The sequence below is a fragment of the Aethalodelphis obliquidens genome, unplaced genomic scaffold (assembly GCF_003676395.1).
Source record: "Aethalodelphis obliquidens isolate GAN/ISIS:26980383/991018 unplaced genomic scaffold, ASM367639v1 scaffold26, whole genome shotgun sequence".
In the NCBI taxonomy this organism is placed as follows: Eukaryota; Metazoa; Chordata; class Mammalia; order Artiodactyla; family Delphinidae; genus Aethalodelphis; species Aethalodelphis obliquidens.
Genome location: NW_020837970.1, coordinates 12444269 through 12460975, shown reverse-complemented (window position 1 = coordinate 12460975; position 16707 = coordinate 12444269). Strand labels below are relative to the sequence as shown.

General features: G+C 42.5%; 1 protein-coding gene across 2 annotated transcripts in view; it reads right to left on the bottom strand.

The window, feature by feature from the left end:
- The window catches only part of HACD3 (3-hydroxyacyl-CoA dehydratase 3), a 32509-nt gene extending 16354 nt beyond the window's left edge, over nucleotides 1-16155 (bottom strand). The window contains exons 1-5 of one of the 2 annotated variants that reach the window (XM_027123357.1): nucleotides 15914-16155; nucleotides 5463-5505; nucleotides 3516-3589; nucleotides 2417-2581; nucleotides 791-842 (exon numbers count right to left, since the gene is read on the bottom strand). In XM_027123357.1, coding sequence (XP_026979158.1) covers nucleotides 791-842; nucleotides 2417-2581; nucleotides 3516-3589; nucleotides 5463-5505; nucleotides 15914-16000 — 421 coding nt within the window. In that variant the 5' untranslated portion in view covers nucleotides 16001-16155. The remainder of the gene's footprint in view (nucleotides 1-790; nucleotides 843-2416; nucleotides 2582-3515; nucleotides 3590-5462; nucleotides 5506-15913) is intronic. The other variant, XM_027123358.1, reaches the window with a different exon arrangement.
- Between the last annotated feature and the right edge of the window lie 552 nt (nucleotides 16156-16707).

The following is a 16707-nucleotide window of genomic DNA, read 5'->3' as shown; positions in this document are numbered from 1 at the left end:
CATAGTTTGAAAACCACTGCTCTAAAACTTTCCCCTTTCCTACTTATGGCATGTCAAATAAGTGCCACTAAAACTGAAAAAGTTCAATTTAGGACATACTTCGAACCCTTATTTTATTCTACTTTTCAGCATTAGTTTTGTATAGACCTGCATGGTCCTCCTACTAGAACAGAAGCTGTTTGAGCACAGGTGCTCTGATGGAGTCACTGTCTCCACATCTCAAGGGCCTAGTGCAATGCTTTCCATATGCCACAAATGTAAGATGGCTGCTGAACTTAATCTACGACACCCAGATGATAATACACTTACAGAGCTGCTTGCTTGGGCAGAAACAGAAATAGAACTGGATTTTTAAAAGGTTAATGAACAGCAGGACTATACAGAATACTTTCCATCTTTAAGGTTGACAACCAGAGCCATTATGATCTCAGTTGGGACAAGAACACCAGGCTGGAAGAAGTGCAATCATGGACCTATGCAATAATCTCCACAGCTCTGCAGGAATTGCTGCCACCTAGCACCCACCTATTAGGCCAGTCCAGGAGACTGACTTTCTTCCATTCTGCTTTACTAACCTTGGTGTACTCAGATGATGTTAGGCTCCCAACAGAAGGAAAACCTTAAAAGTAAGATTTTTGATGTGGGTGCGCACAGCTTAAGCACTGGACCTTAAGGATTTCTCATAAACTCCCCTACACAATGCGAGCACTCCTGTCATATCACACTCATCTATACCCCCATCTCTGTCACAAGTTAACTGGTAACTACCACAACAGCAGGGGCAACTTACTTTCAGGGGAGCCTTGGCTTTCAATTCTGAGTTTATTTAGGCGTTCTTCTTCCTAGAATTCAGACAGAAGTTTTCCAAGAACACAAGTTAGACTACAGTATAGCACAGGGAACTACATTCAATATCCTGTGATAAACCATACTGGAAAGGAATATGAAAAAGAATATATATATGTATAACTGAGTCACTTTACTATATAGCAGTAATTAACACAACATTGTATTTCAACTATACTTCAATAAAAAATAAATTAAAAAAAAAAAGAACACAAGTTAGAATTCCCAGATGCTTGCAGAAGTCCACATGCTGGATAAGTGATCTGGCTCCCTCAAAGCCACCTCCTTGCTTCCTTGGGGAAAATGTCCTAGCTCATGGTGCCAAAAAGCCTGACTCCTGACTGGGTAGCACTGGTATCACAGAATGCCCCTCCAATGCTCACAGAATTAAACCAATCAGCTGGCTTCCAAACTACAAAGTGGGCAGCCTTAAAATCCTGGAGCTGGAAAAGACATCCAGAAAATTTGTTATGGCTGGAGAAACAAAATAGAAATTTAAGGTGGGAAATAGATTGCTATTTTATCTTTAAGACCTCTATAATATAATTTTCCAGAAGCTAAAATCACATCTCCAACATCAGTGTGAACTTACACTAGGTTAATATAGATATAGATAGATTTATATGGAAATATTTATAGATAAGTGTATATGCATGGGCTAGTATACACACATAGATTTCCTTGTTTTATCAGCTGAGAGGGCCTAAAAGCAATGACACCCCAGAGGCAATGAGCGCACCTAGCACCCAGGGAATATACGAGATAAACCTGGCTCAGCTTATAGTGCCAGAAATTAAGGATTCATTTCTTTAGGGAAAAAAAAAAAAAAGGCCCATGATGATGGAGCTGTGTCAAAGGGACACAAGAGCCAACTGCAAGAGCTTCCAGTGGCCAAAGCTAGAACAATTTGAGCAACAAAATAAACAACATAGTATTGGATTATAACCCAAACTATAAAACAAATATTCATGAGTCCATACTGATATAAATAAATGACTGAAGAAATAAATGAGAGAGAACAGAAATAAATGAGAGAGAACAGAAAAATCTCCTATGCAGAAGAATTCCAAATAAAGTATACAGACACTCCACCCCAAGAATGTGAAGTATAACTCCTGACTCCTTAAGCGTGGACTATGCATAGTGACTTCCTTCCAAGGAGAACAGTAAAGGAAGGAGAGGAGTAACATTACAGTAGAGAAACCTTACAGTGGAGAAACCTGCCCAAAATTACCTCAACCAGATGATCAAGATTAATATCAACACTGATAGGTCATATTGATAGTACCTATTCTTGATATGACATGATAAGAATGGCACTTTACCTCTGTGGGCTTCCTCCCCAAAACCCATCGCCCTAGGCTAATCATGAGAAAAACGTCAAACAAATCCCAATTGAGGGACAGTCTACAAAATACATGACCAGTACTTCTATAAAACCACATCTCCAGGTCTTTCAGGGAATTTATAACTTTTTCCTTAGTCTATCAGATTCTGATAGATATCTGAGGTGGCCCAAATAACTTGGGTTCCTCATGACTTCTGTCTAGATCCTAAGGTCCTTACTGACCTTGGCTCTGAGCTCCATTTCAGCATCAGACTCGTCCAGCCAACGATCAAAGTCAGGGGCCAAAAACAGTGGGCGCTTCTCCTGCTTGGTGAGTCTCTCCCACCACTGGCTCACCTTCTTCTGTACCGTGATGTTCACCTGCCTCTGGGTCAGTTTGTAAACCAGCTAGGAGAGAAAGCAAGAACGTGAGAATGCCCTTCCACATCCCCCGCTCCTTCCCCTGTAACTGTACAAACCACTGTGGCCATACAGAGAAGCTGCACTGTATACTTACTCCCCTTCCTTCTTTGTTCCTAAAAGTCCTGAAGCAAAAAGAACATCTAGACCAAGGCTGGTACAAGGAAGAACTGGTAAAAACAGCCAAGTCTTTCTCTGGTTCCCCCCATGAATGACACAGGAGGAAAGCAAGATAAGAAAGGCAGATAGTTCTTGGTTATCCTAGCAGAAACTGGCATGAACGTCCTACCAGATCTACATCATGCAAGGCACTACAACCAATCACCTTCTCAAGTGCACCATTACCTTCCAAATTTTCCTCCCATGAAGATGACTCAATTCAAATGGTCAATGGTTTCTGGCATTGTTTTAGAAAGGCCTGCCTCAAGGCCAGAACTGTACTGTGTCAGTTACAACTTTTTCACAGGGAATCTTTCACTACAGAGTCTTCTCAACTAAACTCAAATTCTTAGGGGCTGTTCCAGCTCATTATTCTTCTATATGGCCTCTCCCTTTGCCTCCAAAGCAAGCCCCAGACAGATTCTCTACCCCTTAAACCACTGCTGACTATTAAGAATCTCAGAGCTGGAAGGAACCATAGAGATCACTTAACCCAATCCTTCACGTAACACATGAGGAAACTGAAACTCAAAGAAGTGAGGAGAATTATTCACGCCACTAATAAATGGCAGAGCCCAGATCCGACTCAGGTTCTCCAACTTTCCTCTTCCTCTGAAGCTAAAACCTGGGCTCTATTCCAAACAAAAGTATATTCTACTTTGGTTTATCTTCTTCTTCCCCACAATCTTTGCTCCCCATTTCACAAAACTACGAGTATTTATTTCTTAAAATGGACAGGGAAGTGAGGAAGGAAAGAACATACCTCTGGCTTCACAAGGTCTAAGAACTCCAGGTGAAATTCATAAACATTGTCTCCTTTGGCACCATGCCCCTGAGCTATAAAGAAAGAAATGTGGGTTACTGTGAACTTGTGCAGAGCGAGGCCATTCAAATGTTAGCTTAGTGCAGTTCTTTCAGGGGTATGCAAATATTAATGGGTCCTGCAAATGAGTGGGGGCTTGTGAGCAGAGCTACTCAACAGCTAGATAAGCTAAATACTGGACAAAAGTTTATCTCCTTATGTCTTTCTGGTGAGCAGTTCCAGAGTATTTACTTAATCTTCGAATGCGGCCTCAGTGATGCCCAGTACAAATAACAGGCAGGAAAAAGAACACAGAAAGCAAAGCCCAAGGTAACACATAGATATAAATTTAACTTTCACATTTACTTTGGCTCTGAATCCACAGCAGAGAAAAATCAAGTAGGTGTATTATCTTGACTGCGGTTAAGGAAAGCCACAGGATACATAGAAATGCTGGACTGTCTCAAAGAAAGCTGTAAATTTAACACCTTCCAACCAGGGGTAGACGATGGAGCAGCTGACTGTTCCTTTAGCACATCCCAAATGGAACAAAAAAGAAAAATAACATTTTCTCAGCTCATTCCTGAGAGGACAAACGGAAGTCGGAGGGAAGTCCTCAGGGTGACCATCATGCCATCCCTGTGCCTTGACATGGCTCCTTTCCCCAAAGCAAGCAGGTGCTGTGCCTAGGAGCCAGTGACTGCGGGACATCCCTGTCCTCTAACTCTCTCACTTGGTTCCCTCCTGCGATTATCTTTCTTCATCTGGCCATATGTGGTATGACTTGCCTAATACGTGCTACAGGTGGCTATCATTCTCTAAGACCATAAATTCCTTAAGGTAGGACAGTCTGTAAGCTTCATGTGCGGCAAGATACACTTTTATCCTTTTGTTCCCCCTCAAAATCTGAGCTGCTACCACCATTGCTCTCACCTGGAAAAGGAGATTCAAAAGCCAGGTTATGCTTTCAGGCAAGTATATTAAGGTAGATGGAGTCTCATGTAAAGCAGAAACTCTTCAATCTCCCATAATCGCAGTCACGTACTAATGACATTCCAAGGAACCAGAACAGAGAGAGAGCAGGGAGAATCCCACCCTATTATCACTGTTACCCTACTGGGTAACAATGAATCCAGACCTACCCTCTTAGGCACAGCAGAAAGTTTGCTGGTGAACTGAGGAGGAAGGAGATGGAGGCAGATTCACAGAATCAAAGACTGTCAAGAGCTGGAAAGCTTTTAGATGTCATCGAGAGTGCAGTGCTTATTAAACTGGTCTGTACATATATCAGGGAGCCACAAAGTCTCATTAAGAAATTTTCTATTTGGGGGATTTTGTTATAATATTTTTAAAAAGAGGCATATTCTGGGTCATCTAGATGGCTACCTTATAATCAAGTACTACCACAGGAGTTCAGTGTTTGCAACTGTGTTCACAGCTGCAATGGAGCTAAATATCACTTAGAGTGACCATATTTAATCCATAACACGTATCTTAATCTAGGGTCTATGGCCCTGGAGGATCCTGTGGACGTGTGTTCAGGTGTCCATGGATCCTCAAGTTTGAGAGACACTGATTATAACCCAATACCCTCATTTTATAGGTCCAGAGAAGTGAATAAGTTGTCCGAGGTGGTCACAGATTTAGAGCTAGAAGATATAAATCTATTTTCTAGCCCATGATACCTTTTCTCTATATCTACTGCCTCTCCCAGGGGAAAACAGGATATTAAACAAATTATTGACTTTTCTAATCATACATCTCAAAACATTCTAGCTTATCCCACAAGTATCAGAGTGGTGAGCATCAACAGAAAGTGAATAAAATAAACAGATAAAAATAAAAAGCAACCACCACTATGTCTCTTTAACTGTGTAGAGGACTGAGAACATTTGCCCGGATACTGACCTTTGAAATGCAGCACATTTTCAGTGATGCTGATGGCAGGATTCTGTAGAAAGAGACCAAGGATGCAAGAAGGGCATTTTAATGAGAAAAATGGAATTAAAACCAGGGGCTTACTTCCCTCCATCCATCTGCCTTCTTGGGCACTCAACCTCCTGCCCTGTGCTTCCCCCAGAGAATATATTTGGTCATTTATCCACATCTCTGTGCATCTCTATGTCTATCTGTACCCATCTGAGATTGCAGGCTCCTGCAAGAAGGACCCTAAACTGCTCTGCTGTGCAGAACAATCAGATACTGAGTCAGTCCATTGTGCTCATGGTAAATGGTACATGGTGCCGTGTGAGGTGCTACGGAGGAATACACAGATCTCTAAGACTCAGTCCCTCAGCTGTGGAGGCAGAGAATCTAGTAGAACAGATGAGTCATTTCCTGTGAGAAGAAACGATATAGTATCAAGTAACATATGCTCAAGACCAAAAGAGTAGTAAAAAGCAGTTAAGTGTTACAGTCATTAAGAAGAGAGCACAATGGGAATAGAATGGCTGGGGAGAGCCTCACCAAGGAGTGAGACCCATGCTGCAACATGAAAAATAAATTAATTCCTACAGGTTAAGGCAAGGGCTGCGGATTACAGGCGGTTGGATGAAAATGAAACATGCAGTGCCTCAGCCTCAGGCTCCACACTCTTAACCCCTATCCAAACCAAGACTAGAAGAGATGGAAATTCTCCAAATTGTTCATTTATTCCCAGAAGTCGCTACATGCCTTTTAGCAGCATAATTTAAAGTGAAACAACTGAACTCTTTTTTCAGCGGATGAGAAACAGTTTATCTCCTAACTCCCAGCTCAAAATTATAAGCAAGCAGCAGCCTGTTTCCAGTGCCATAGCTAGTTCATTTATTTTTCTCCGGTAGGCTCCACTGGCTGTGTTCCATCATGCATCAAAGGAAACCAACAAGACAGACAGAAGGTGAAGGGGGTGGTTTATACTAAAAGGCAGTGGGAGCCTAGATGCTCTATTCATAGCCAAGAGCATTAGGAAAAGGGGGAGCATGAAGGCTGGGTTGGGGGAGCATTTGAGCCAAGCTTTAGGTTAAGAACTTCCCAGGTGACAGTACAGACTTCAGGCTGAGAAGCTTACCCAAAGGGGCTAACAATCTAGATGATCTTCTCTGTGCCAGGAAGATGGAATTACGGAACCTCATCAAAACAGGCTACACTTTCAGGGGCATGGTTCCTCTATAAGGGAAACAGGGTTTTGGTATGAATATTATCATGAAAGCTAGAGTTCTGGCAAGTCTTGGTGGTACACTTCCTACCTAGGTCACTTCTTGCCCCACTCTGTGTTCCCCATATCTTAAATCACTTGGAAGGAAAAAAGGAGTTTGGGGGGCCCAGTTTATTCTCCTCAGACACAGATGTGTGAAACCAAGGTTTAAGCATCGAGCCACAGCACAGGGCCTGGATTTCACTAAGCATTCTGTGAGCCAGATTTCAGATGCTAACTCCTACCCAGCAGTACACTGGGCATGTCAGGTCCAGCTTCTCCAAAGGTGGTAATAGTTAAGGAATACATTTCAGTGAAAAAAAAGAAAGAAAGAATACCAGGAGATTCCTTGTCCTCTTTGCCCACTTTCCCGCAATGGTAACATTTTACAAAACTATAGTATAATATCACAATCAGGATATTGACATTGATACAGTCAACCTATCTTGTTTGAATTTTCCCAGTTTGACTTGTATTCATTTGTGTGTGTAAATTCTATACAATTTTATTACACGTATACATTCATCTACTCAACATCACAGTCAAGATACTGAACAGTTCCAGATCCCTTATGGTGCCCTTTTATAACCACACCCACCTCCTGCCCCCCTCTCTCAGCCCCCAAACTGGTCTTCTTTATTTCTTTTTGACTATCATTATGGACTTGTGGATTTCCTTTTTGATCCACTCTGCCAAAATCCAATATTATTCTTATTCTTTTTGGTGTTCAAATTCTTACAAATTTGGTCACAAATTGTCAAAAATTTGAAATCCCTTCAAACCAGCTCCTGTATTATTCTGATATGACCTTGTAGGCTTTGAGGATGTTGTACTTTCTCTGGCACAGACCTGGAATAATTGGCCGTTTCTTCAAGGGGCCTCATAGTTCCTCTACTGTGGAATGGTAATTTAGAAGCCATGATCTGGGCACATTGAGGTATACTCAATGCTCATCTTCAGTGTCTAGCTAGGACTTTAAAAAATCATGTTGTCATAACGAAATGCCCAATTCAAAATTATGGGACTTCCCTGGCGGTCCAGCAGTTAAGACTCCGTGCTTCCAACGCCAGGGACGCAGGTTCGATCCCTGGTCGGAGAACTAAGATCCCACATGCCGCATGGTGCAGCCAAAAAAAAAATTACATTATAGGGCTTCTCCTTATCTTGTTATTTAATATTTGTATTTTCTTATGGTGAATATCTTGGTTCCTAATAACATTAACACACTTACTTCTTTGATCCTAAAGGTTTCAGAATTACATCAATATTTTTACTAACAAAAAAACCTATAAAGTACAATATTTATTTGCAGTTCTTTTTGTCCTTAGAGTATATCTACTAAAGAACCAGAGTACTGTGTTCAAATGTTACTTGTACTAAGTTATTTATCTGTATGGTTATGTTATCAATTTGATATATAGTTAGGTCCTTTTGATTGTATTTAGTTTCAAGATTTTTCATTTTATCCTTTTTTATTGAATTTTAGTTTTTAATATGTAAAACATTTACATCATTCAAAAGTCAAACTTTACAGACAGGTATCTTCAGAAGTCCTATTTCCAAACCCATCCCCCTCCACCACATTCCCACTCACCACCCGTACGTAACCACTTCAGGGGCACCTGGTTTATCTTTCCTGTGTGTGTGTATATGTTTGGGAAAATAAATAAATATATTCAGACATTCTTATTTCCCCTTCTTTCTACACAAAAGATAGCACAGAATATACATTCTTAGGCACCTTGCTTTTTTCACCTAAATCAATCCTTACCAGTTCATAGAGATCTTACTCCTTCTTTTTTTTTTTTTTCACTCATTCTTTTTGGGTGTATATGACAGTACACATTCTCTTTAATCCCCTTTTTGGATCCAAATTCTACTTATACTTAAAAACACAGCTCAAGGTCCACATCCTTGGCCACAGTGATCTATTCTCTGAACTCCAAGACCACTGATTTCTTTGCTCATCCCTTCCCTCCACCAAGAAAAACTTCTTTAAAAGTTATCTATAATTGGGTGGTGGTGCAGTGGTTGAGAGTCTACCTGCCGATGCAGGGGACACGGGTGCGTGCCCCAGTCCAGGAAGATCCCACATGCCGCGGAGCGGCTGGGCCCATGAGCCATGACCGCTGAGCCTGCGCGTCCGGAGCCTGTGCTCCGCAACGGGAGAGGCCACAACAGTGAGAGGCCTGGGTACCGCAAAAAAAAAAAAAAAGTTAGCTACAATCATCTGTTCTTCCCTACCACAAATACTCTGAAATCTACTCTGATCTAGCCTCCATCCACACCACTCCACTGAAACTATTATTACCAAGATCATCAATAACCTCCACATTGCCAAATCCAATAGACACACAATCTCATCTTATTCAACCTCTAAGCAGCACTGGACAGAGCAGACCACACCCCACTGAAATATCCCTCTTTCCTGGCTTCGAGGACACTACAGGACACTGCATTGGATTTAATGCCTCATAGGCTACTCCTTCTCAATCTCCTCTGCTGGTGCTTTCTGCTCGGCTCAACTTCTAAATGTTTAAGTGTCTCAGGACGCAGTCCTGGGCTGCTTCTCATCTCTATCAGTTTGGGGGGTTTTTTTGTTTTTATTTAGGCTGCACTGGGTCTTAGTTGCGGCATGCAGGATCTTCACTGTGGCATGTGGACTCTTTGTTGCAGCATGCAGACTTCTTAGCTGCAGCATGCACGTGGTATCTAGTTCCCTGACCAGGGATCGAACCCAGGCCCCCTGCATTGGGAGCGCAGAGTCTAACCCACTGGACCGCCAGGGAAGTCCCTCTCTATCAGTTTTTAATATCTATAAGTTTTCTGATATAAATTGGCATCTTGGGCCAAACTGAACCCACAATATTTTATATGGCCTACAGAGAATATTTTTTATTTATTAATTTTAATTCACCACAAAGTACTTTGCACCTTGGAATTTTGCAGTAGCTGTTCCCTCTCCCTATAATATTCAGTCCCCATAATTTTGCACGGCTTCTTAACATTTACATATCTGCTCAAATGTCACCTCCTCCAAGAGACCTTCCCTGACTACCCAATCTGAAATAGTTCTCGTGATTCCTTCTCATATTTTTTTTCTTGCTTTACTTTCTTCATAACATTCATGGTTATCTGAAACTATCTGATGAATTTATCTGCTTCTATTGCCAGTCTTCCTCCACTGCCACCGCCACTCAGCATATAAACTTCATGAGAGCAGGGACCTTGTCTGCCGTGCTCATGCCCAAGTCCCAGAGTCTAGAAGACTACCAAGCACACAGTAAGCATTTATATATTTGTTGAATAAGTATAAAACTATGAGGTTTTTTCATTTTAAAAAAATCTGGATTTTCAGCTTCTTCTTCAAAAATTAGAAGAATTAGATGCCAACCTCAGATCTGCATTCTTGAATGACAATAGCTACCCCCTTAATATGAGCCCTATCCTCTCCAATTAGCCACTTTCCTCACCCAGCTCATTTCACTAACATTCACTGAACACTCACTATATGCCAATTATTTTTCAAAGTATTCCACATTACTATCACACACACATACAAAAACCCTATAAAATAGGTACTATTTACACAACAATTTTACATACAAAGAAACGGAGGTTAACAGAGATTATGTACCTAGTTTAGATTACAAAATCAGCAAGGGGCAAAACCAAGATTCAAACCAAGGCAAACAGCCCCAGGCTCCTAACCATGACACGTTTTGGGCATTGATTTGGTAATCTCTGATCCATACTCTCTTCCTGGTGATCTCATCCTGCCTCAGGGGTTTTAAATACTAAAACTTATTAACTGACAACTCCAAAATGAAATTAATATCTCATTAATTCTAAAATGTACATTTTTCTCACATTTAATATCTCTAAAATCAGGATACTTATTAAAATTGACAGCAGCACCTTACACTTGCTTGGGCAAAGTAGCAACCATGACATGGTTGTCACTGTCTAGCATATGGGAGCTTGGCTGTTATTCCAGATGGCATGACTACACAGCTGCAACTCAATATTTCAGTCAAACCACTTAAAAGCCATTTCAGGAAGTAGTATGACTCCTGGTTTGTGTCTCAAGAATGTGCCAGCATCAAAACTTATAAATAGGTATGGATGGCTTGAACGAAAAACGAGATAACAGTAGAGCGTTCTTTCAGAGATGCTGCATTTAGTGCTCTTAATGGTACAGAGGATGATACTATATGGAAAAACATGGACAGTGACATCTCTGAGTAGAAATATGATTCAGAAGACTGGATTCTGGGACTTCCCTGGTGGTCCAGTGGGTAAGACTCTGAGCTCCCAACGCAGGGGGCCCAGGTTTGATCCTTGGCTGAGGAACTAGATACCTCATGCATGCCACAACTAAGAAGTCCGCATGCCGCAACTGAAGATCCCACATGCCGCAACGAAGATCCTGCATGCCACAACTAAGACCTGGCAGAGCCAAAATAAACATTAAAAAAAAAAGAGTGGATTCTGAAATATGATGATGGTTTAGAACACCTCCACCAATTTTTCTGCTTATATTTTCATATTTATGTGTACAAGAGTGAGATTATACAGATAAAATGATAGATTTTATGATTTTTCTAATTTATTTATTTATTTTTGGCTGCGTTGGGTCTTTGTTGCTGCGCACAGGCTTTCTCTAATTGCAGCAAGCAGGGGCTACTCTTCATTGTGGTGCACGGGCTTCTCATTGAGGTGGCTTCTCTTGTTGCGGAGCACAGGCTCTAGGTGCGCGGGCTTCAGTAGTTATGGTACACGGGCTTAGTTACTCCGCGGCATGTGAGATCTTCCCAGCCCAGGACTTAAGCCCATGTCCCCTGCATTGGCAGGCAGATTCTTAACCACTGCACCACCAGGGAAGCCCAACCACTATTCTAGAATTGGAGTTTATCATTCCCACTGTATTTCTTTACCCATGTACAACATGTTGGGTATTCATTACAATATAAACTTTTATTTTACATGTTACATAAATGGTTTCATATATATAATATGAATATATATAATTCTTCAACTTGCTTTTTTTTTTTTCTTTTGCGGTACGCGGGCCTCTCACTGTTGTGGCCTCTCCCTTTGCGGAGCACAGGCTCCAGACGCGCAGGCTCAGCGGCCATGGCTCACGGGCCCAGCCGCTCCGCAACATGTGGGATCTTCCCGGACCAGGGCACGAACCCGTGTCCCCTGCATCGGCAGGCGGACTCTCAACCACTGCGCCACCAGGGAAGCCCCTTGCTTTTTATTTGATATATTTCTAAACTTTATCCATAGATACAGCTGGTTCTGTTTCATTTATTTTAGCTGTTGTACAGTGTACTGTTGTATAAATATACCACAGTTTATCCATTCTCCTGTTGATAAGTACTGAGGTTGTTTTCAATTTTTTTTTGCCGTAATGAACATACTGTCTCCTTGGGCATATAAGGAAGAGCTCAGTAATATGTGCCACAAATATCTGCCTCAAGCTTGTCTTAAATCTGTCATCTTTTTTTTTAGGGTTTATGTTTTTGTGTCTTAACACATTCTTCCCTGTTCCAGTATCATAAAGACAGTCTCCTATATTTTCTTTTAGTAGTTTTGCTTTATGCATTTAGTTCATTAGCCCACCTGAAATTGACTTTTGTGTACGGCATAAGGCAAGATCTTACTTTATCTTTTTGCCATTTAGATTACCAATTGTCCCACTATAATCTCCTGAATGGTTCATCCTTTCCCCTATTAATTTGTAAAGCCACCACTGTTGTTCAATAAGTTTTCATATATGGATAAATCTGCTAACAGCCTCTATTCTGTTCTATTGCTCTTTGTGCTTCTCTCTCATCTAAGGTTTAGTATCACAATAATAATCCCTTACACTTGAATAGCACACTAGAATTCACAAAGCACTTTCAAATCCATTATCGAATTTAAGCCTCAAAACAACCCTGTGAATTAGGTGTTATTATTCACATTTATTTGCATGAAAAGACACAGGCTTATAAAGGTTAGGTGAATAATCCACGGACACCAGATATTAAGTGGAAGAGCAAGGACCCAATCTCATGCCTTCAGTTACCACTCTTTCCACCAGACTCTCTATTAGGTAAGGTCAAAAACAGTATCTTTCAAACAGCTCCCAAACAGAGCTATGCACACTGCCCTCATATAACTGAAACAAACAAAAACCTTGATAAATGAACAAATGCTTTAACAACTATGGTTGTTGGCACAAATCTGTCCTTCATGCTTATCCTGAAAACAAACTCTATTCTGAAAGTAACCCTGCCCTAGCCCCACTGTCTGCAGCTTCAAAGACAGAGTAGAGATGTGAAAACCTGATGGTTCTCTGTGTCTCAGAAAGGGAAAGGAGCAGGGCTGATGCCCCCAAACTGGAATTCAGCATCAAAACTCATTTACACATATGCTTCAAAGAGCAGGGGAGGATAGAGAGCTGTCCAACAACCCAGTACCTAGCTTAAGGTGAGACAAAAGTAGGTGCTCCACAAACGGTTTTCATTAAACAAGTAAACGAATTGCTTCATCCCAAGCCAGAATCACCAGTTTCATAGGCCCTGAGAACAATTAATTGGGAAATTTTTTAAAAGGAGCAGCTCCTGACATTCAAAAGCTGGCCTGGCACTCCCAGCTAGAACACGTTATTCTGTTATTTATTGGACATAAACAATCTCACAGAATACCTTGATAAAATGAGGCAAAGGCCATTTCATAATTTTGTGTAAGCACAGATAAAAACATGGCCACAATGCCACTCACAAAATACGAGACACCCTTCCTTTCTTGGCCAAAATAAGTGACTGCCACTTCTCTACCAATTAGTTTTATTCTTGTTCTGGTGTCTCTTTCCTATATATAAGATTTATTCAGATACCCAACCATAGAATTGCCCGCTTTCTGACAGCATCTAATCTAAAGTGAATCCTTGCTTCCTTAGTCTGTCCCCCAATCACCAAAGTCCAAATTCTATAATCAATTTTGAGCAAACCCATGGAGTATGCTCTCCCTTGCTGATATGAGCACTAAACACAACTTGTTTAACTAGAGGTGTGTTCCTGGAACTCTTTGGCTGTAGGGCATTGACACGTACAACAAGTTGGACAATCTGAAAGTCTATGCCGTCCTCTTTCTGGCAAGTTCTCCCAGTCTCAGTTTGACAAGAATACTTCACCTTATTTCTGGAAGTCACCTCTAACTAACGAAAAGAGAGGTACCAAATTCCTTTAACACCAGGGACCTGGTCCAGTATTCAACTCCGACTCTACAAATAAACATACTCATGCACAAAACTTTTTGTTAGTATATAATATGCTTCCTCCTAGATAGAATGCCGTTGGAAAGCTGAGTCTGTCTGACTCATTTTTATAAATCTGTAGTATTTCACACATGGTAGGGGGTTTCTTTTATGAATGGTATTAACATGTTACTTTAAAACTAATGGTAGTTGAAATGGATGCCTCAGAATTACAGATGGGAAATCCGAGAAAAACCAAAAACTCAATTGAGGAAAAAGATTTATTTTTTCCCAAAGAATAAAAAAAGGATTTCTCTCTCCAAAAGAAAATTCCATTTTTCCCTCCACCGTTACATTTCTTTAACTATAATATATTCCAATCACATACTTTTATGTTTTAAAATATACCAAATATGATTAACACATGTGTTCATGTTTCTTAACTAAAAGGTTTAGATCTTTCAGGAAAAATTTAAGTATGATGCATTCTTTCATTTGCCCAACTAATTTCCATTTTTTCCACCAACACCACCCCACTTCCCCTAAAAACATCTTTTCTGTTTGTAGCTTCAAAAGTATCCCAGAATATTACATCCTTATTACAACTAGAGGGCCTGAGTTTATTTAATTGGTCTACACAATGTTTAACTGAATACTTGAGAGATTGCCATGACACAAGTTCTGTACTTTTCTTATTGACTGATGTTAGAGTCCTCTCTAGAAGGACACTTTGATCCCCATCTACAAAGATTTTGTTTGTTTTTTCCTTTTTTATTAAAACACCGTGGAGCAGAGTAGAGGGACACAGCAAAGAACATTTATACATCCTCTGACGCAAAAGTGTAATTCAGCCTGGTTTAACACATTAAATGACACAGGCTATTTAAAGGCATTCTGGTCAGTATTGTCTTAAGTTTCAATGGGAAAACAAGTTTATATTCCAGAAGAAAAGATTAAATTCAACAAATTCAAGTCCACACTCAAAGAGCACCTACACCTTGCAAGACAGTATATACCAGATGGGCTGACAGATCCCAACATAAACGCCTGACTCCGAGGCAGAGAGAGTTACGGGGAACGAAGGAGGTTACAAAGTGCCATAAATGTCAAGGAGAGTAGGGAGTAAGAATGTAGAAAGAACATTCCAGACTGAAAACTCCAGTTCCTCAAAAACGGGAATCCTGGATGGTTTGGACCGAGACAAAGGGGTACACAGGTCCTGAGAGCTCCACCATTTAGGAGGCCTCAGCTTGTTCTCATGAGGGCCAATGAGATCAAGCATAAATACTCAACATAACTTAATTTTGTAGTTATCTATGCAACTCAGCAAACCTGAGCTCACAGTCTTCAGAACAGGGTGGGGGTGGAAATCACTTCTTCGGGGTCTTATGGACTTTAGAACTAAAATTAACAAGAATTATTTCCATCACTTAATGATTGGGAGGTGGGTGTGACCCCTCCAAGGCAGCGGCGGGCCTCGTGAAGGTCCGAGGGGACCCGCTAGACCTCTCTGGCCAGCGCTAGACGTCCAGCCACGGCCCGGCAAGCCACTGTCACACTGCACCCCGGACCCAAAGACATCCCACGCCTCGAAGAGCTTCGGCAAACACGAACTCCGACGGCCAGGCCTTCCGGGCCAGGCTTGGGCTCCACCAGGCCGCAGACTGCGAACAAAGAGGAGGCCCGGAGTAGCCTCCGAGGCCCGCGCGGGGCTCACGCAGCACCCGAGGTACCTGAAGCCTTCAGGGGGTCGCGCCCAGGGTCTGCCTCCATGTGGGCCAGCTTTTGCTCGGGCCTGGACGCCGAGAGCGCACCGAGTCCTGGATCCCGTTGGCGCGCTACTGGCTCGCCGGTACGCACCCGGACAAAGGGGACTGGGGTCCCAGCGGTTCCCAGGAGCCGAGACCCGCGCACGTCCCGCCGCCCTGCCTTTACCTGCACGTCACTCAGCTCCACGCGCAGATACAGCTCGCGGTGCCGCTGAGCCCAGTAGACGTGCGGCGTCAGCACCTGATTCTCCATGACCACACTGACCAGGGCGCGGGGAGACTAGGCTCGCTGCCTCAGGCAGGTCGTGCGCGGCTGGAGCTGGCCGAACACAGGCCGCAAGACCACCTCGCTCCGGAGTGCCTGCAGCCCGCAGCCTCTATACGACCCACGCTCGCGGGACGCGCCTGCGCAGTGGCGAGCAAAGGAGGCAGCGGCGCGGGCTCCGGGCTTCAGGGCGAGCCGGGTGGGGGCGGGGCGGGGCGGGGCGGAGGCGGGAGGGGGCGGGCCCAGGAGCGTGTGACGCCCCTGCTTGCTGCTGCCGCCTCTGGAGTCGACAGGTGCTGTTCAGTTACCTCTCTTCTTCTGGAGGACGGTTAAAAATAAGCGTAAAAATTAAAAAACGCTGGAGACTGATGAGGAACCGATCAGCATGGAGAACGGGCTTGGATTGGTGTATCTGGAAGGTTCCTCCCATTTGTCATTCATTAATTCAACATTACTGAGCACCTGCTGTGTGCCCGGGCTTCAAAGCTAAGCACCAGAGCTTCAGGAGTAAGACACAGCACCTGCCGTCCTGGAACCCGTAGTCTATTAGAAGACGCAAGCAATTACAGACATAATAAGGATGATGACGGTTATAGGGGAAGCGGTGTGGGAGAGAATGGAAGAGTGTTCTAAGAGGGGAGAGTAAGCGTAAAGGCCAGAGATTTCCAGCGCTATTCCATAGAACTTCATACGAT